The sequence below is a fragment of the Pseudorasbora parva genome, chromosome 7 (genome assembly GCF_024679245.1).
Source record: "Pseudorasbora parva isolate DD20220531a chromosome 7, ASM2467924v1, whole genome shotgun sequence".
Taxonomy (NCBI): domain Eukaryota; kingdom Metazoa; phylum Chordata; class Actinopteri; order Cypriniformes; family Gobionidae; genus Pseudorasbora; species Pseudorasbora parva.
This window is the reverse complement of record NC_090178.1, coordinates 2,250,208-2,271,550: the sequence shown is the minus strand read 5'-3', so window position 1 is coordinate 2,271,550 and position 21,343 is coordinate 2,250,208. Positions and strand designations below refer to the sequence as shown.

The window sequence follows — 21,343 nt, the reverse complement described above, 5'->3', positions numbered from 1 at the left end:
GATGTGAGAAGTAAACAACGTGAGATCACACGTGCGTCAGACCGGAGTTCTCGCGCGAGACTTGGAATTGTTATTAAAAATGATAAAATACACAAAGTTTGCTCCAAATTGTATGTGCACTGATTTGTGGAGAAAAAGAAAAAAGATTATGGCGGAGGAAATTGTTGGAGACAGAGGGAGCCAGGATTGTGTTCTGCAAAGAGAGTTTTAGGTAAATAAATAATTTTGTAATGTGCTGCTGCTGTGGCTGGATGTGCAATGTTTGGGCTTTGTTTCTGTTTGATAGAATTGTAAATATATCTATTAAAATACTGAAATTATGCTCTATAACTCCTCCCTAAACCTCCCGCTGCCCTGTATCTCGCTCTCTCATTGGCTGTCGGTCATCGCCGATGTGATTTTCAGTCAGAACTCATTTTACACAGCAGGAGTTTGAATCGCGGCGATTCTCTCTGATCGCGTCTTTGATCATTCACACTGCGTGATTGTCACTCGCGTGCAGGAGCACCGATTTGCCTATGATTTTGGGAATTTGTCGGCGATTTTGCAAAAACTGTCGGCGAGTCAAAATTGGGGCTAAAATCGGGCAGTGTGAACTAGGCTTTAGGCATCAAGCGCTGTGATCGCGAGTAAATGTGTTCACGAGTATAAATATGCAGCTCTAATGCATGTAGGTTGATATTTCATGTCGATATACAATGGTTACACACTTAAAACTGATCATAGTGTTTATATATTTGTAAAACTGGCCAATCTATAGAGCAATGGCAAGGAAAACTAACTTTACCGCACTCTGAGAGCCCCCTAGTGGTTGGGAGCATTTCTGTTGTGTTGTGGCTTGGTTAAAGCTGCAGTCCGTTACTTTTTGCGCTCTAGTGGTTAATAAACAGAACTGCATGCATCTTGCGGAAGATTATTGCAGCCGAAGATACTTCTCTCTCTTTATTTCTATGGCGGATCACGCAGGGACTGTGCTCCTCCGCAGCGGTACCTACCAGTCTGGCCTGAAATAGTCCCAATATAAATACTTTAGATTTAGATACCTCATTCGACCGATCCGTGCAGGCATTAATGAGAAATCTATGTAAATATATCTATGATCGCACCGGTATTTTGATCCTTTTCTGTGGAAGTAATGGCGCTGGGAATACAAGATGAGATTCGTCTGATATGAGGTAAAAAATAACACAAATACTGTTGTGTTTCTCACAGAAAGTGATCGTTTCGTGTCTTAAGATATCAATGCGTCTCCACGAGCCACAGGGTTTAATATGGATTCGTATCTCTGAGTGTTTTTTACTCTCATAGAAATACACCCCATTGACATGCATTATACGAGCAACGGCTGAGTTAAAAATCTTCATTGGTGTTCTCCTGAAGAAACACACACACCCTGGAGGTCAGCAGATAAACATCACATTTTCATTTTTGGGTGATCTATCCCTTTAAAGCAGCTTTGTGTTTCCATGGTTACCACAAAATAACACCGTAGTGTAGGGTAACGCGGTGTATGTGTGATGTCATTGATAGGCGACAAACAGGCGTGTCCTGGTTTAAATCACTTATTATTCTGGATTTACACATTCTTGGAAACATTTTGGACAATTTAAGTACACAGGTAAAAACATATGTAACAGTGTTCTAGTGGTTTATGGATATTTTAAACCAAAAATCTAACATATTGTGCCTTTCAGACAAGATTTGAAAGATTACAGTAGATTTACTGTTATTGTTGTCATGACTAATTAGAATTATTAATAGTGTGATTCAAGTTATTTAAAACACCAGATAGATTATGTGGAATATTTATGGCTAAATGACCTCGACTTGAGTTTGTGGATGATTGGCGTTAACTTTACAGCACTCTGAGAGCCCCCTAGTGGTTGGGAGCATTTTCGTTGTGTTGTGGCTTGCTTAAGTTGTGTTGTGAACTTATGTATGCTTTTTAAATTTCATTGTGTTGTGCACTACTGGGCCACCGTAGTTCCAAAGTATTCTAAAGTATTTACAAGTTACATAGACGGCGCGATCATAGATATATTTATGATGCGTTTTAGATTTAGATGCCTCATCCGACCGATCCGTGCAGGCATTAATGAGGCATCTATGTAAATATATCTATGATCTCGCTGGTATTTTGACCTTCTTCAGCGAATGTAATGGCGGACGTAATGACAATGTAAGTACACAATTAAAAACATATGTTACACTGTTCTAGTGGTTTATGGATAATTTAAACCAAAAATCTTACATATTGTGCCTTTCAGACAACATGCTGAGATTACAGTAGATTTACTGTTATTGTTGTCATGACTAATTACAATTATTAATAGTGTAATTCAAGTTATTTAAAACACCAGATAGATTATGTGGAATATTTATGGCTAAATGACCTCGACTTGAGTTTGTGGATGATTGGCGTTAACTTTACAGCACTCTGAGAGCCCCCTAGTGGTTGGGAGCATTTTCGTTGTGTTGTGGCTTGCTTAAGTTGTGTTGTGAACTTATGTATGCTTTTTAAATTTCAATGTGTTGTGCACTACTGGGCCACCGTAGTTCCAAAGTATTCTAAAGTATTTACAAGTTACATAGACGGCGCGATCATAGATATATTTATGATGCGTTTTAGATTTAGATGCCTCATCCGACCGATCCGTGCAGGCATTAATGAGGCATCTATGTAAATATATCTATGATCTCGCTGGTATTTTGACCTTCTTCAGCGAATGTAATGGCGGACGTAATGACAATGTAAGTACACAATTAAAAACATATGTAATATGTTCTAGTGGTTTATGGATAATTTAAACCAAAAATCTTACATATTGTGCCTTTCAGACAACATGCTGAGATTACAGTAGATTTACTGTTATTGTTGTCATGACTAATTACAATTATAAATAGTGTAATTCAAGTTATTTAAAACACCAGGCAGATTATGTGGAATATTTATGGCTGAATGACCTCGACTTGAGTTTGTGGATGATTGGCGTTTCCATATCAGTGGGAATGAGCAGATCTGTCAGTGAAGGCACAGATTCTGTGTGGGTCTGGCTGTAACCCTCTCGGAAGATCACAGAAAACAAGTGCTGCGTGGGCGAAGTTTAGCAAAGTGGAAAAAAGACCTTGTGCAATGTGCAAGATTACAGAGAACACATCTCTAAAATCTGTCCTGCTTTTCCGCCTTCAACAATAAACATCAACTCCAGCAATATGACAGTCACTATCGGACTGGCCTGCTGTCAAATATCACACAATCCTTTTGTTTCTAAAGACCATGACATTTTTCCCCCCGCGTAACTAAATCTAATTTAGCCTGTTTATTTGTTGAATAACACTCCATATTGTATTTGATATGTGTCTGGGAGATATAGGTAAAACAAGAAATCCAACATGAGGAGATATCTTTTAACCTAACACCATTGCCGTCATGCAGAAAACTTAAATGTTTATTAGAAATAAGTTTCTATTTCTAACAAACAATCTGACAATAATCGGCTCTAATTAGCACTTGCAGAGACTCCGCCCACACACTGTTCTGATAGGCTGTCATTTTTGGTGTATTTGGTTGTGAGGCTCCACCCATTATCTCATCTGATTGGCTGTGATTTGTGATTGATTTGGTTGTGAGTTCAGAGAGACTCCACCCATACTCTCTTCTGATAGGCTTTTTTTTTTAATGATTTGGTTGCAAGACTCCACCCACACTCTGTTTTGATTGGCTGTGATTTTTTGATTGATTTGGTTGCGAGTGCATTGCGCCTGCGGGGAGATGCTGCCCATACTTTCTTCTGATTGGCTGTGATTTTTGGTGAATTTGGTTACAAGACTCCGCCCATTATCTCGTCTGATTGGCTGTGATTTGTGATTGATTTGGTTGCGCTTGCAGAGAGACTCCACCCATACTCTCTTCTGATAGGTTGTGTTTTTTTTAAATGATTTGGTTGCAAGTCCCCGCCCACACTCTCTTCTGATTGGCTGTGATTTTTTTAATGATTTGGTTGCGAGTGCAGTGCGCTTGCAGAGAGACTCTGCCCATACTTCTGATTGGCTGTGATTTTTGGTGAATTTGGTTACAAGACTCCGCCCATTATCTCGTCTGATTGGCTGTGATTTGTGATTGATTTGGTTGCGCTTGCAGAGAGACTCCACCCATACTCTCTTCTGATAGGTTGTGTTTTTTTTAAATGATTTGGTTGCAAGTCCCCGCCCACACTCTCTTCTGATTGGCTGTGATTTTTTTAATGATTTGGTTGCGAGTGCAGTGCGCTTGCAGAGAGACTCTGCCCATACTTCTGATTGGCTGTGATTTTTGGTATATTTGGTTGCAAGACTCCGCCCATTTGAATGATTTTTGAATCATTTAATGATCAAAATCATGAATCATGATTCATTTAATGAATCCATTGATAAATGAAACGATTGATAACTGAATCATTTAATGAATCATTTGAATGATTTAATGATTTTTTTTGTCATGTTTAGTAGTCGTGTCTCGTCTGATGTGGTCAGATAAATGGCTTGTCTCTAGAACTCAATGATCAAGAAATTATTCATGAAATACATTTGAGTCTGTTCCCCCTAAATGGACTGCATTTGTAATGCTTTTTCACTCATTTCAGGAGCCATGCTCAACGTATGCAAAAGAGCATACAGGTTTGGAACGAGAAAACAACAACATTTACATTTCAGACTGAACTATTCCTTTCTGACTGGCCGTTCAGATTTGCGTAGCATTAATTCATCTCTCGTGCGCTGCTGAAGACACACACATAAGCTCTTCAATTTAATTTAGCTAAGCTTCTTTTCAGGTCTGTTTTTGATGTTTGCTTTCTTTTGAATTGGAAATGCACCCTGAATAAAACCGAGGAGGTTAACATTTTCATAATATTCATCAGGCTGAAAGGCTGACGGGGGAAAAGAGGCAGCTTATTAAAATTCCCAAGTAGACTCTGTCGGCTAAGTAAAGTGCAGAATTACCTTGTGTACACTTGAGAGAAAAACAAGACTAATAGATAGCAAGCTGGCAGGATTGTTGCCTTTTTTTCACGATGTAAGTAGCTCGGTAGAAACCGACAAGAAACGGTCAAACTCAGGTTTGGAGCAATTACAGGGACAGAGATGGAAAGCGGGAGCAGGAGGCAATTACTATCTCACAGGCAAATGAACACGTCTCTCTAATGAATGTGCACTTGACCTTAATACTCCTCGCTTTGGCAGACTCTAGAAAAGGTGCGCTACATTCACTGCTGTCCACCGAGGAAACTTAGGCCGCTGGAAAACTTTGAAAGCTTTTACATAGACACCATCATAAGGTCTTATTGAACAGAACGTCTCACTTGACTGCATCCTGGCTAACCTGTGACATCATCTATCGTCTCGCAGAAGAAAAGAGTTTGTCAATGATAAAAGTCAAAATAATGAGAAATAAAGTGATGGGAGAGAAGCGGCGCAGACGTACCCAGGCATTCTGGTAATGGCTTGTCCCAGTAACCCACGGGCTGGCAGGTCAGGACCGATGAGCCGAAGAGGTAATAGCCGGGATTGCAGTCGTACGACACCACGGTCCCGAAAGTGAAGTTCCCGTACTCAATTTTGCTCTTCCTGATTGAGTTGGCGGGAATACCGGGATCAGTGCAGTTGACGACTGAAGAACACAAACAGACGCAAGAGTAAAGAAAGAAATAAAACTCTGTAATAAGTGTAAGACATATCTCGGCAATTCTACATTTCATAAATAAAATACAAAAAACTATGTATTTGATGGGATGCATTTGATTATTTCTGTTTATATATATATATCACCATTCAAAAGTTTGAGGAGAGTACAATTTTTAATGTTTTGGTGTCTTTTTTGCTCATTCATTTGATCATAAATTAATATATAGTAAAGTGTAATTTATTCCTGTGATCAAAGCTGAATTTTTGACATTACAACATTAATAAAAGTTAAAAAGAACTGCATTTATTTGAAGCGGAAATCTTTGTAACATTATAAACATTTTTACTGTCACTTTTGATCAATTTAATGCATCCTTGATGAATAAAAGTATTTGCTTAAATTATAATCTAATATAATTAAATTAATAATTAAATAAATAAAAAATCTTATGCACCCTAAACTTTTGAGTGGTTTCCGTTTCTACAAAAATATGAATCATCAATCATCGTTTTCAACATGAATAATAATCCTACATTTCTTGAGCAGCAAAATAGCTATTAATTTATATAACACTTTAATAACCCATGTTAACTAATGAAACCTTATTGAAAAGTTTAACTATATATATATATATATATATATATATATATATATATATATATATATATATATATATATATATATATATATATATATATAATATTTTTATTATTTTGTTTAGTGAAAAAAAATATTATTATTATTATTATTTAAATCTAAAGTATCCCAAATGTTTAAGTGGTATTTTATCAGGGTTTCCACAATAATATTTAAATATATAATAACTATAAAATATAAATACATTAAGACAGTTTTCAACACTGATAATAATCCTAAATGTGAGTTGATGATCAGATCCTCATCTGAGAATGATTAGTGAAGGATCATGTGACACTGAAGACTGGAGTAATGATGATAAATTCAGCTTAGATCACAGGAATAAATCACACTTTACTATATATTCACATAGAGGACTGATGATTTACACTGGAGGAATATTAAACTATTTTTACTGTATTTTTGATCAAATAAATGCATTATTGGTAAGCAGAGGAGACTTCTTTCAAAGACATTAAATCGTTTTTTGAAGAGTTATTTTATCATTTTAAATTCGCTGCGTAACAAAAGCATTTTCATTGATTTGCTGAGATAAAACCATTTATTTGTCCATTATTATTGGACAAAGCCACATTCCAGTCATGTAATCACGCCATGGTGACTGCTGATGGCTTCATGCGGTCTGTTGTTAGAGTCGAGCACTACAGACGATCCGCTGAGACGCTCTTAATCACGCCGCTAACAAAGCAGAGATTAGTTTCAAAACATACATCTCATCTTCTGATTTGCAGGGCTAATCTGGCGTTATTCAGACCGTGACTGAATGAGTTACTGCTGGCAGAAATAGGGCCAGAGGGCTCTCCGAACTGAAATTGGTCATTCCTTTTTTTAACCACCGCAGCCTAAAAGTCATTTCCATCAGTGCCACAGAGCTTAAATCTCACTATAATGAGAAAAGAGCTTGATCGGGCCAAACCTCTGCATGTGGGCGGCTGCTGGCTCCACTGGCGGTCAGCCTGGCACTGAGCTTGCGACGGGCCTTCCAGAATGTAGCCGTTGTTGCAGAAGAAGCTGACCACGTCATTCAGGTTGAAGCCGTCGCCGACCGTGCGGCCGTAGATCGGGCTGCCTGGATGACCGCAGCTGACGGCTGAAACAAACGAGGACAATAACCAATCACTCATTCGTAAAGACTTCTCACTTCATTACTGGATGAATCCGGGTTTTTGAACAAATCTCTTGATTGAATGATTCAATGACTCACTCATAAAGACTTCTCGTTTCATTACTGGATGAATCAGGGTTTATGAACAAATCTCTTGAATGAATGATTCAATGACTCACTCATAAAGACTTCACTTGTTTCATTACTGGATGAATCAGCGTTTATGAACAAATCTCTTGCATGAATGATTCAATGACTCACTCATAAAGACTTCTCGTTTCATTACTGGATGAATCAGCGTTTATGAACAAATCTCTTGAATGAATGATTCAATGACTCACTCATAAAGACTTCTCGTTTCATTACTGGAAGAATCAGTGTTTTTGATTGAATCTCTTAAATGAAAGATTCAGCTACTCGTGAGATTCACTTTGATTTAAAAATCCGGCTCAAATAACATTTTTTTTCATGAGTCACAACGTTTATAACACTATATTTTGATTCATGAAAAAACTAATGGTTCATAAGAATAATTTGTTAATGAATTGGACTGTTCTTTTCATACCGAATATGTTTGACTCACTAAAAAACATCCACTTGTAAGAGTCGTTTGCTCCTGAACTGTTCGTCTTTGATTCACTTCGATTTAAAGAGACGGCTCATACAACTAAATTGTTTGTGAATCACACAACCCTGGTCACATTTTGATTCACTAAAAATAACAGGTTCATAAGAGTCATTTGTTAGTGAATTGCACCGCGCTTCAAATTAATTTTAAGTAATTATTTATATTGGTGTACTTCAAGCATTTTCTACGTTATAAAAAAAAATCAGGTCTCCTTTTGAAAATGTTCTAGTGACTGATCACATCTAAATTTTTCAGTTGGCCAAATTTAATTTCTGTTAATTAAATTGCATCAATTCACAGAGATTCAATGTGGCGAACTGAAAAATGTAGATGTGATCAGTCACTAGAACATTTTCGATTGGAGACATTAATTATTATTTTTTACAGTGTAGGTCAGAAGGTTAAGATGAAGAGGCATATTTCCATCACTTTGAAGTCTCCAATGCTTGATTAGAAATGTATGCTATATGTATTTACGCACTTATTTAAGAAGCTTTCCTTTTCGGCACCACAGATAAGGCAAACGTCCAAATCTCCCACACAACATCAGGTAGTGTTGGTGTTTTTCCTCTTCAGAGGTTTCATTGGAAACAGCAGGATCTGTGTGTGATGCCTGTCATGAGCTGACTCGGTGTTTGCCTGCATTACATGTCAAACTAATCCTCTTGGCTGTAAACCAAACGTTCCCCCCCCGATGCGTATTACTGCGTATTACTCACACACACAGGATCGGAGATGCCCGGACCAGTTGTGATCCTGTTGGCAGATGCGCACAGAGGAACCAATGAGCCGGAAGCCTGGATTACACTGGTAAACCACGGTGTCCCTGTAGCCGAAATTTTCACCGATCACTTGACCATTCACGATCCTGTCTGGAACGCCGCAGTGACCAGCTAGGAAGAAAGCAATGAGAACCAATCAACAACAGGCGTGTTCCTGCATCAACATCCCTATCAACCAACCAGAGCTCAATCAGAGCAATCAGGGTATTCTTAATCATTAAAAAACAACTGAAAACAAATGATTTATGAATGGAATAGTGTAATTATAAAATATACAATATGCACTTAAAAATATTGTTGGCTTGGCTTTACATATGAACAAACATCCGCTTTTGAACATACTAGGGCTGTCCTCGACTAAGGATTTACACATTCGAATCAGAATTGTCGAATCTCTCTATAGTCGACCGATAGTTGAATCATCTGTGTGTGTGTGTGAATGGGTTAGGACTTGGGAGGGGCACTAGTCAGCAGAAGGGTAAAACGATTTTTATTTTCCTTTACACACTGCACACGGCAACAACTTTTAATAAAGCGACCAAAACTGCCGGCCAACTGACAGACGAACTGACAATGGCTTTCTTATTTAGGTTTAAATAGCCTAAAAGGTAATGTGGTGGATAAACATTAATAAACCGTTTTCTCATAACATGTTAAAGCCGCGATCGAAATACAGAACATCACACAAATATATAAAAGAACATTTTGATAAATAAACCTAAAAAAAAAACCTGCCTAGAGAGGAAAAGAACACTGAGTGCGTTTACAAGCACGTTCTGAAGCCGATTGTGCCTAAAGGGGGTGAAGGACACGAAGCTCAGCCCCGGGCGCCTCAGGATCTCACACCGCCACCTGACGCGCACATTATAAACGCAAGCTCAATTTTGAATTGACTGACAGAAGAGCTGCACTATGAGTGTCTCTTGTAGCACAGGGTTAAATCAGTATGTACATTGACGATTTGAGGGAAACATAATATAACTTTAATATAAAACCTTGAAAAAGCACTCTGTGGTGTGGTAGGATTTTAAACAACTTCCTGAGTGGCCGCGCACAGGCGCTGAATGCTGCCGCCGGTGTGTGTACACTCATTGAACGTGTTCGAATTTAAAGGCGCGGTGCGAAGCTCATCGCCCTTAAAGGGGTCGCACACCGATGCTCAGCTCAGCTCAGCACCTCAGGTATCTCACACCGGACGTAATAGTCAATAGTCTATTAAATAGTCAAACGCTCAATAGCCTTTAAAATATTGAGCACCCCCATATTGCCAAAATGGTATGATCCTCGTTTCATAACACCCGCGAAGATTCGACCGTGAGATCGGTGGTCGAATCAGGCTCCGCATATCGATGCATCGAATCTTCGACTATTCGGGGTCACCCATAGAACATACATGTGATTCATAATGTGATTGAAAAGACTAGACGTGCACCTTTTTTGAAATGCACCAATATATACATTAAACAATGTATCAAAAGTGTCATTACAGACATTAGTAAATGTTACAAAATATTCTATTTTAAATAAATGCTGTTCTTTGAACGTTCAATTTATCAATGATACAATTTATGATGTTTTTCAACACTGATAATAATCCTAAATGTGTGTTGATCATCAGATCCTCATCTGAGAATGATTAGTGAAGGATCATGTGACACTGAAGACTGGAGGAATGATGATAAATTCAGCTTTGATCACAGGAATCAATCACACTTTACTCAGGGCTCGACATTAACGCTTGTCTGAGACGGGTGGATTTTTTGAAGGGGAAGTGAAAGAGAATTTTACTTGCCTGATGGACAAACGATTTTAACGCCAATAACAAAAAATATCTAGCGAATCACTAAAATGCAAGAATGATTCTGCATTCATTTAGTGTAAGTGGCGATCGATAGTGGATAATAGTATAATATATAATGATGAAGGTGGCGCTGTTGTCGCTCCGCAGCCTCTCGAGGAGAAATCACAACACACTGAGAAACTGCGCTAAACATTTAACATGTGCAGTTTTTATATTTATAACATATGATACAGTTAAACAACATCAAACGAGCAAGTGTGTTTTCCTGAATACAGTCACGACTGAAAATGACATGGATTTCATATGACAGATTCATAAACAATTAATTTACATTCAGTCACTTACATTTTAGATGCAATATTGACTGTTTTTGTTCTGTTTTAGCAGCGAGAATATTTCCAAACAAAGTTCACAGCAGAACCATAACACGTCTCACAGCAACAGTGTGTGTTACTGAATGATTCAGTGTTTGAATGAATCGGTTGAATCAAAGATTCAGTGACCTGTTTGTAAACGACGGCCTCATTCTTTAACGAATCAGCCGTTTGAATGAATCATTTGGATGAATCGACTTAATGACTCACTCATTAAGACTCACCTGCTGCCACCTACTGGTGGTTTAGTTTCATGTTTAAACATTCTTTCCAACATTTTTTATTTGTTTATTCAAACATATAAATCTCATAACATTTTTTAATACAGTTGCAATTTTTCAGTGCAAATTACTTAATTTGATTGGTAACAACCCTATAGCGTCTATGGAATTGAATGTATAGATCAAATTTAAGAATATAATATGAAACTTAAAGCATAGCCTATATTTAATAAGATTATATATGCACATAGAGAACAGCTGATTTACACTGGAATAATATTTCACTATTTTTACTGTATTTTCATCAAATTAATACAGTTTTGGAGAGTAGGAGAGACAGTTTTTATATTTGTTTTTGTTTTTAAGTTTTTATCACAGACTGTTTACTTGATTAATTTTTTGAAATATCTGCTATCACTGTAGGTGATAATTGCGATAAAGCTGTTACTGGTTCCTCATAATCCCCAAAAGAATCACAGACGGGTATAGAAAGATGTTGGAGATTTTAAGCGGAGAGAGAATTGCAAGAAATTCCCCATGCCGAGATCAGCCTCTGATTTGATAGGAATGTTATTGTCCTGCTTATGTAAATCACACTGTGTGGCGAACAGAGATATTCATGATCCGCCCACGGAGAACAAGTGTTCAATCTCATAACAGATACTGCAATATTGACGCATCCGAGGATCAACGGGAACGGATTTGAAGGCTCTTTTGCTGGACAAAGTAATGCACAGCGTTGTTTTACTCAGAGACGGCCTGATGGGAGACAAAGAAAGATGGCAAGTGGAGAGCTGTCAGGTTTCTTCCTCTCAGATCTGATTGATGACAGAGCTCAGCAGAGGCCGGCACACTTCACAGAGCAGCGAGTCCGCTCGACTACTGCAGAAATCATTTCTTCACCTCGGCCTTCTCTCACTTCATTTTCTGCTGCGCGGTTTGGACCTGAAATGATTCTATCACACAGAGACACTCGTGCTATCTGAGCGAACACGGAGAAACTTTCCACAAGGACTCGTTCCGAAACCGAGTTCACTGTCTACATAGACAAATGCCTTTTAAGGCGGCATCATAACTTAACACTGTGAATGGATGCTCCACACTGCAAAAAATGCTTTTCTTACTTAGTATATTTGTCGTGTTTCTAGTCCAAACATCTAACAATTCTTAAAACAAGAAGTTTTTACTAGACAAGCAAAAGTAATTGTCTTGTTTTGGGAAAAAATAACTCAAAATGAAGAGAGTTTTTGATTAAAATAAGCTAAATAATCTGCCAATGGGGTAAAAAAAAAAAAAAAATCTTAATTCAAACAGAAAACAAGATTATTTTTCTCACCCCATTGGCAGATTATTTTGCTTATTTTGAGCAAAATAGTTTTGACAATAATTTTTACTTGTCTAGTAAATGTTTCTAAATATATGAATTTTTAGATATTTTGACTAGAAACAAGACAAAAATACTAAGTAAGAAAAGCATTTTTGGCAATATACATCCTGACGGCGGCAAGTGAAGTAAAAACTCCATTCATTTCCTCCACAGGGAAATTGATTTTTAACTCATATGCTCATAAACTTATAAAGTCAGCCCTACTGTGAGCGGCGAGGTTGATAAGCGATGGTGTTTGCTTCTGTTGAAGCCGCCAGACCGCGTTATTTCAAAAATAATCTTTTAACAGTGGAATTCGGTGTGAAAAACTACATTACCCATGATGCTGTGCATAACATTCCACCAATCAGAGTCTCGAAACTGTAGAGCTCTTTAGCCCCGCCGACTTCCATGAAGCTCTACACTCTCAAAATACTTGAATATTTGTATAAATAAGCATTTTGCAACTAACTTTAAATATATGGTTTCTACATATAAAATCAACCTTTTTAAATGAGTAGTTTTGTGTTTTCCCACCATTTTAAATTTGATTCTGCTGTTCACAATGCATCATGGGATTGTAGCTCTTTCCCTCAATAAACCTGCTGAGTTCACATCTTTGTGATTTTGTTTGTCTCTTTTTGCTTCAAATCAAAGTTTGTAATGCTGTGCTTCTCCTCGTAGCTGGTTGGTCTGGTTTGGTAAATCCCTATGAGAGAAATTACACATTTTAATTTTATTTTAGTGTCATGTTTTTTATTCTAGCTGGCTTTCCCCCCCACCCTGATGTCCTTTATACATGTCCTTTACACACGGACAGGACACTGACAATGACCCCTGATTCATCATGCGGCTTTCTACACTACCACCTGAATTATGAGGGTGGTTATGAGTACATTTTAAGGTAAAAAGCAGATTTTGATAGTTAGTAGATTGAAGATTTATATATTAACAATATAAAACTTAAAAGAGACATATTATGCCCTTTTACACAAGATTTAAAATAAAACTCTGGTGTCCCCAGAATGTGTGTGTGAAGTTTCAGCTCAGAATACATCCAGATAATTAATAAAAGCTTGTCAAATTTGCCCCTATTTGGTTTTGAGCAACTCTTGTGTGTCCCTTTAAATGCAAGTGAGCTGCTGCTCCCCGCCCCCTTTCCAGAAGAGGGCGGAGCCTTTACACAAGCTTCAGATATAACATCAACAACAAAACAGGCCAATCTCACTCCACAACGGCTCATTTCTATCATTTGTCTGAGTGAGATTGGCCTGCTTTTTGTTGATGTTGTATCTGAGTAAAGGCTCCGCCCTCTTCTGGAAAGGGGGTGGGAAACAGCAGCTCATTTGCATTTAAAGGGGCACACACAAAAACGGCTCGTTTTTGCTCACACCCAAACAGGTGCAAATTTGACGAGATATAATAAATGATCTGTGGGTATTTTGAGCTGAAACTTCACAGACACATTCTGGGGACACCAGAGTTTTACATTATATCTTGTGAAAAGAAGCATAATATGTCACCTTTAAATTACTTTTTTTAAATTCTAGCTGGCTTTTTTCCCCACTGAGAAGCACTGCAAGGTTTTATGGGATTGGCTTCTCTGTCAAGGTTAAAAGACGGTCTCTGAGAAGGAATAATAGCGACGCTTTAGTAGCGAGCATCCGAAGGCAGCTCACTAACTCTCATCTGCATGTGATGATACAGGATGAGCAAAAGATGAAAAGTGCTGTTGCTATGGGAATATCCAGACTAAAGGACACCGAACCCTTCATGGCCTTTCAGGACCTGTTCTCCATTTAAAGGTCACGGCGATGCTAATGTGTGCTGATGTTTGGAGGGAGTGTTACCGAGACAGCCCGTCTCCGTCCCGCTCCAGAGGCCCGAGGCCAGGCATTCCCGGACAGTTGAGCCAACCAGGATGAAGCCTGAATTGCAGGTAAAAATAGCGGTCGCTCCGAAGGTCGTCTGCGTCCCAATTTTCTTTCCATTAGGAGGAGTGGGCAGCTCTCCGCAGGAAATGACTGCAGAAAGAGGCGATAGAGAACACAATGAGTCGACTGTGATTCCAGATAAACGCACATCAACACATCTTTACCTCTGAAGGGATCTTAAGATGTTTGTAGCGTCAAGTTAACTGAAGTTCAAGTGCACTGCAAAAATTGATTCCCTTATGTCTTTTTCAAGGTTATTACAGTTAAATTAAACTAAAAAGATTCTGTTCATTGAAATAAAGCTTGAAAAACTTAAACTAAATGAACATTTTAAATGTTGACATGGCAATGAACCGAAGCAGGTTTAAACTGAGCACTAAAATGATTAACTAGAAGGAAATAAAAACTAAAAATGAAATAAAAGTACATTTAGCTTAAAATGCAACATAAAAAATGACAAAAGTACAAAACAAAATGACTAAAAATTTAATTGAAAATAACATTAAAACTACAAATTTATGAACAAAAGCTAATTCAAAATATTAAGTATTAATAAACTACCAAAAATATCCAAATATTTATAAATCAAGATTAGACAATTATTACAATATCATTTTCTGAGAAAGGGATCAAAATTAAGTGAGTTTATGCTTAAAACAAGAAAAAAATACAATTATAATGTAAACAACAACAACAACAAAAATCTGCCAGTGGTGTAAAAAAAAAAAAATCAACTTTTAAATTATTTAAATTAATTTTGATAATTTTTCTCAGAAAAAAATCTAACTAGTCTAAGGGTGCTTTCACACCCGCCTCATTTAGTTTGGTTGAATCGTACTAGAGTTGGTTTCCCTCTTTGGTGCGGTTCGTTTGGTCAGGTCTGAAAGCAGCAATCGCACTCGGGTGCACACCAAAAGCGGACCAAACAACGTTTCTACTCTAGAGCGGTTTGTTTGTGGTGAGAACGTGATCCGACCTCGAACAGAACCAACTGCAAAAGTACTGATCATTTTTGGACTGAACCAGCTGCCGTAGTTAGCTGCGCTGACATTGTGTGCATGACATTATTACCTGATAGATCGCTGGCAATATTTTTGGAAGATGGAAGCATGTCAAGAGTTAATAATTAATGCACACCTCCGCTTGAAGTGATGAGCGATGCTCGCCGTCTGCAGTGCATTAGAGCGTTGTTTTCATGTCGCAGCCGCGCTTCATTATAGAAATGTATTGTTTGCATACTGTGGTAAATACACACCGTGTAGTAGATTATGGCCAGGGACAAAACTGGCCCCCGCAGTCGTCTCTCCATAGTGTTATTATAGTTTGCTGGCTTTGCCTCTTCTGTTGGAATTTTCCCACACGTAAATTCTGACCAATCGAAAAGCAGTTTGGTAAATACGCCATGGCCAATGAGTGATGTGGAGGATGTCACGTGCCTGCGTTTTGGTTCGTTTCAACTGTTTCAGACCAAAGCAATCAGTGTGGTGTGAAAAGGAACCAAAAAATCTGAAAAATGCAACAATGTAGAATTGTTTGCCCTTGATTCGGACCAAATGAACCGAACTAGAGATGTGAAAGCACCCTAAATGAAAATGATAAATGTTGCCTTAGCGTTGAACTGAAAGAGATTTAAACTGGAGCACTACAATTATTAACTGTCTGGAAAGAAATAAAAACTAAAACTGAAATAAAGTAAATTAAACGTAAAGTGCAACATTAAAACAATTATAAAATGACAAACTAATTCAAAATATTAATAAAACTACTGGTAATATTGTCTTATTTTCAATCACACATATCTAAACATTCATAAACCAAGATTAGACAAACGACAATAAGTCTTGTTTTCTAAAAAAAAATGATCAAAATGAAGTGAGTTTATGCTTAAAACGATAATTATAATATTTATAAAAATGTAAGAATAATACACTATAAATTAAGTTTTCTTTTGACCCCATTGGCAGATACCGAAAACAAGACTCATTACTTGTCGTTTAGCTAATCAATCTTGATTTATGAACATTCAGATATTTTGTGATCGAAAAAAAAAAAAAAAAATATATATATATATATATATTTTTTTTTTTTTTGCATTATAAGCTTTTGTTTGATACAAATGTAACAGAAACTCTAAATAAATGACTGTAGAGCCGCTGTAGTGAGATGGGCTTTGTAACGACGTCTTTAGTGCCTTTATGGGTCTTGAGAGAGGAAATGACATTGGTGTCAATGAAGGCCTTTCTGAGCCATCGGATTTCAACACTAATATCTTCATCTGTGTGTGAAGATGAACGGAGGTCTGACGGCTGGCCAACCACAGGAGGAATTAATCACACAATGCACATTTTTTGGGTGAACGAACCCTTTAAACCGTCTGGGGAAGTTTGGTCCTCCTAAACTCAAGTCTCATGGAGCCGAAAGCCCTGAGCGTGCAGTCTGAAGCTGATGCCATATGAACGCGATACACTGTTCCTCTAGCAGGAAACCACAGCACAACCATCATTTCATCTGATTTTAACTCTCATCATCTTCCCTCTGACTGTTGTTGTTTTTGAAAATTGCTCTCGCCAGGATCCTGTCAGACGCCATCAGTCATAAAACGCCTCTAATGTTTAGATTGTGGCTCTCACATGGGAGCCATAAACACATTCATCACGTCTGTAGTTACAGCAGACGCACAGCATTGATAACCCAACCATCTGAGGCCGATGACAGACTGCGATAGTGAAGCACAACTGGATTTACTCAGCCCGCTGGCCACGCTGCAGTACACTGTGTGCCAAACGTGTTTCATTATGCTGAACGTCGCTGTGTAAAACCGTATGGGAAGCTACCATGCATGATCTCGTTTGACGCAATTTAGCTACAATTGCATTTTTAATTCTCAATTTTTCCTGAGTAGTGCATGAAGTTTAAAAATAAATAAACTGTACACTGTTTAAAGGGCAATTGTGACCTTAAAGAGCTGTTTTCCCACCTGATTTAACCCATAAAATTAATATTTTTTTGTCTCCTGTGTATAAAGGATGCATGTTTTGTATGTAATTGTTTTTATTCCCCCCCCCCCCCCCCCCCCAATACAAATGAGGGAAATGCCTACGGATTCTGTGTTTCTAACGAGGCGCCGCACAAGCTGCTAATCCTTTACACTTCAGGACACCATTGACAAAATCATTAGCCTAGCAGTCTGCTCGGTCTGACCTTAAAGTGCCGGCCTAACAAGGCCTGGGCATTGAGCATGGTCCATACGGCATTAGCGTTCATTCGAGTAACAACTGAAGCGCACAACTCACTCTTGCAGCGGGGTCGCTCGTTCCTCCAGCTCCACGTCCCATTGGATATACAGTGAATGTGGGCGGGGCCGAGCCGGTAGTAGCCGGGGTTGCAGGCAAAGGCTACTTTAGTGCCAAATTCGTAACGAGAGCCGTTGACGATCCTCCATTTGCCGTGATCCAGGGTGAAGGAGCCGATGCTGGGACAGACCACCACTGAGGAGAAACCAGCAGAGCATGGTCAAAACGCTTGTGTATGACACATACATTCCTTATATGGGCACTTTTCCACACACACACACACACACACACACACACAAGGTTTTTGTGAATTGTGGGGACTTTCTATAGTGGATGCAGTTTGTGTTTCGGGAGTTCTGCAAGTGTGTGTGTGTGTGTGTTCATGAGTGGAAAAAGCAAGGCGGTGAGTGAAACTCCATCAAATGTGTGTGTTTTGTTGGCAATCGGCATGTAATTGCATATAATGTAAACAACACCAATGTATAGAGTTTGTGTGTGTGTGTGTGTGTGTGTGTGTGTGTGTGTGTGTTCTCTCTTTAGCTCCGCCCACTGCACGCCTCCACAGACTCGGCTGTTTTCTGAAAGAATCGGTTCAGTGTATCGGTCTTTTATAAATATGATAAACTAAAGACTCTTGTGAGATATGAAGGATCAACAGTACTCTATAGATATTTAAGATTAACACGAGACTGGCAGAAACTGTGTGTGTGTGTGTTATGAACCCTTTAATACTTTTATGGCACACTACCGTTCAGATTTTTGTGGTTGGTAAGAAGTCTAGACATAATCAATATCATCATTTAAACCCTGAAGTGTTCTGCTCTTTGGATAGCAGGGCGTCTGCTCTCACCTGTGCATCGAGGGATTTTATTGTGAGTGCTCCATGTGCCATCAGCCTGACACACAGTGCTGGTCACCTCTTTAGAGGACAGACGGAAGCCATCATTGCAGAAGTAGGTGGCCCTTGTTCCTGCAGAATAATCGGCAGCCAGAACACCTCCATTCACAGGTGCCACCGGCGTCCCACAGGACACAGCTGGAAAATCAGAACCATAAGCAAAGAACATGAAACTACATAAAAGGTATAGTATGTAGTTTATGTGACACTAGTGACATTACAAAATCTGCTACAGTAGCCACACCCCAAACTCTCCGTCTGCTACAGTAGCCACTCCCCAAACTCTCCATCTGCTACAGTAGCCACTCCCCAAACTCTCCGTCTGCTACAGTAGCCACTCCCCAAACTCTCCGTCTGCTACAGTAGCCACTCCCGAAACTCTCCGTCTGCTACAGTAGCCACTCCCCAAACTCTCCGTCTGCTACAGTAGTCATTCCCCAAACTCTCCATCTGCTACAGTAGCCACTCCCCAAACTCTCCACCTGCTACAGTAGCCACTCCCCAAACTCTCCTTCTGCTACAGTAGCCACACCCCAAACTCTCCACCTGCTACAGTAGCCACTCCCCAAACTCTCCACCTGCTAGAGTAGCCACTCCCCAAACTCTCCACCTGCTACAGTAGCCACACCCCAAACTCTCCATTTGCTACAGTAGCCACACCCCAAACTCTCCACCTGCTACAGTAGCCACACCCCAAACTCTCCATTTGCTACAGTAGCCACTCCCCAAACTCTCCGTCTGCTACAGTAGCCACTCCCGAAACTCTCCGTCTGCTACAGTAGCCACTCCCCAAACTCTCCGTCTGCTACAGTAGTCATTCCCCAAACTCTCCATCTGCTACAGTAGCCACTCCCCAAACTCTCCACCTGCTACAGTAGCCACTCCCCAAACTCTCCTTCTGCTACAGTAGCCACACCCCAAACTCTCCATCTGCTACAGTAGCCACGCCCCAAACTCTCCATCTGCTACAGTAGCCACTCCCCAAACTCTCCACCTGCTAGAGTAGCCACTCCCCAAACTCTCCACCTGCTACAGTAGCCACACCCCAAACTCTCCATTTGCTACAGTAGCCACACCCCAATCTCTCCACCTGCTACAGTAGCCACACCCCAAACTCTCCGTCTGCTACAGTAGCCACTCCCCAAACTCTCCATCTGCTACAGTAGCCACACCCCAAACTCTCCGTCTGCTACAGTAGCCACTCCCCAAACTCTCCACCTGCTACAGTAGCCACTCCCCAAACTCTCCACCTGCTACAGTAGCCACACCCCAAACTCTCCATCTGCTACAGTAGCCACACCCCAAACTCTCCACCTGCTAGAGTAGCCACTCCCCAAACTCTCCACCTGCTACAGTAGCCACACCCCAAACTCTCCATCTGCTACAGTAGCCACACCCCAATCTCTCCACCTGCTACAGTAGCCACACCCCAAACTCTCCGTCTGCTACAGTAGTCACTCCCCAAACTCTCCATCTGCTACAGTAGCCACTCCCCAAACTCTCCACCTGCTACAGTAGCCACTCTCCAAACTCTCCGTCTGCTACAGTAGCCACTCCCCAAACTCTCCATCTGCTACAGTAGCCACTCCCCAAACTCTCCGTCTGCTACAGTAGCCACTCCCCAAACTCTCCGTCTGCTACAGTAGCCACTCTCCAAACTCTCCACCTGCTACAGTAGCCACACCCCAAACTCTCCATCTGCTACAGTAGCCACACCCCAATCTCTCCATCTGCTCCAGTAGCCACACCCCAAACTCTCCACCTCCTACAGTAGCCACACCCCAAACTCTCCATCTGCTACAGTAGCCACACCCCAAACTCTCCATCTGCTACAGTAGCCACACCCCAAACTCTCCATCTGCTACAGTAGCCACGCCCCAAACTCTCCACCTGCTACAGTAGCCACGCCCCAAACTCTCCATCTGCTACAGTAGCCACGCCCCAAACTCTCCACCTGCTACAGTAGCCACACCCCAAACTCTCCATCTGCTACAGTAGCCGCACCCCAAACTCTCCATCTGCAACAGTAGCCACACCCCAAACTCTCCACCTGCTACAGTAGCCACACCCAAAACTCTCCATCTGCTACAGTAGCCACACCCCAAACTCTCCATCTGCTACAGTAGCCACACCCCAAACTCTCCACCTGCTACAGTAGCCACACCCCAAACTCTCCACCTGCTACAGTAGCCACTCCCCAAACTCTCCATCTGCTACAGTAGCCACTCCCCAAACTCTCCACCTGCTACAGTAGCCACTCCCCAAACTATCCATCTGCTACAGTAGCCACACCCCAAACTCTCCATCGGCTACAGTAGCCACACCCCAAACTCTCCACAGCTAAAGTAGCCACAGCCCAAACTCTCGATCTGCTACAGTAGCCACAACCCAAACTCTCCATTTGCTACAGTAGCCACTCCCCAAACTCTCCATCTGCTACAGTAGCCACTCCCCAAACTCTCCATCTGCTACAGTAGCCACACTCCAAACTCTCCATCTGCTACAGTAGCCACTCCCCAAACTCTCCATCTGCTACAGTAGCCACTCCCCAAACTCTCCATCTGCTACAGTAGCCACTCCCCAAACTCTCCATCTGCTACAGTAGCCACTCTTCAAACTCTC

The 21,343-nt window shown here is 40.2% G+C and overlaps 1 protein-coding gene across 2 annotated transcripts in view; it reads right to left on the bottom strand.

Moving 5' to 3' along the window:
* csmd3a (CUB and Sushi multiple domains 3a) overlaps positions 1–21,343 on the bottom strand; it is a 579,356-nt gene that overhangs the window by 109,691 nt on the left and 448,322 nt on the right. For both annotated transcript variants that reach the window (XM_067447773.1, XM_067447774.1), the window contains exons 50-55: positions 18,674–18,859; positions 17,824–18,018; positions 14,447–14,620; positions 8,772–8,945; positions 7,236–7,409; positions 5,462–5,647 (exon numbers count right to left, since the gene is read on the bottom strand). In XM_067447773.1, coding sequence (XP_067303874.1) covers positions 5,462–5,647; positions 7,236–7,409; positions 8,772–8,945; positions 14,447–14,620; positions 17,824–18,018; positions 18,674–18,859 — 1,089 coding nt within the window. The remainder of the gene's footprint in view (positions 1–5,461; positions 5,648–7,235; positions 7,410–8,771; positions 8,946–14,446; positions 14,621–17,823; positions 18,019–18,673; positions 18,860–21,343) is intronic.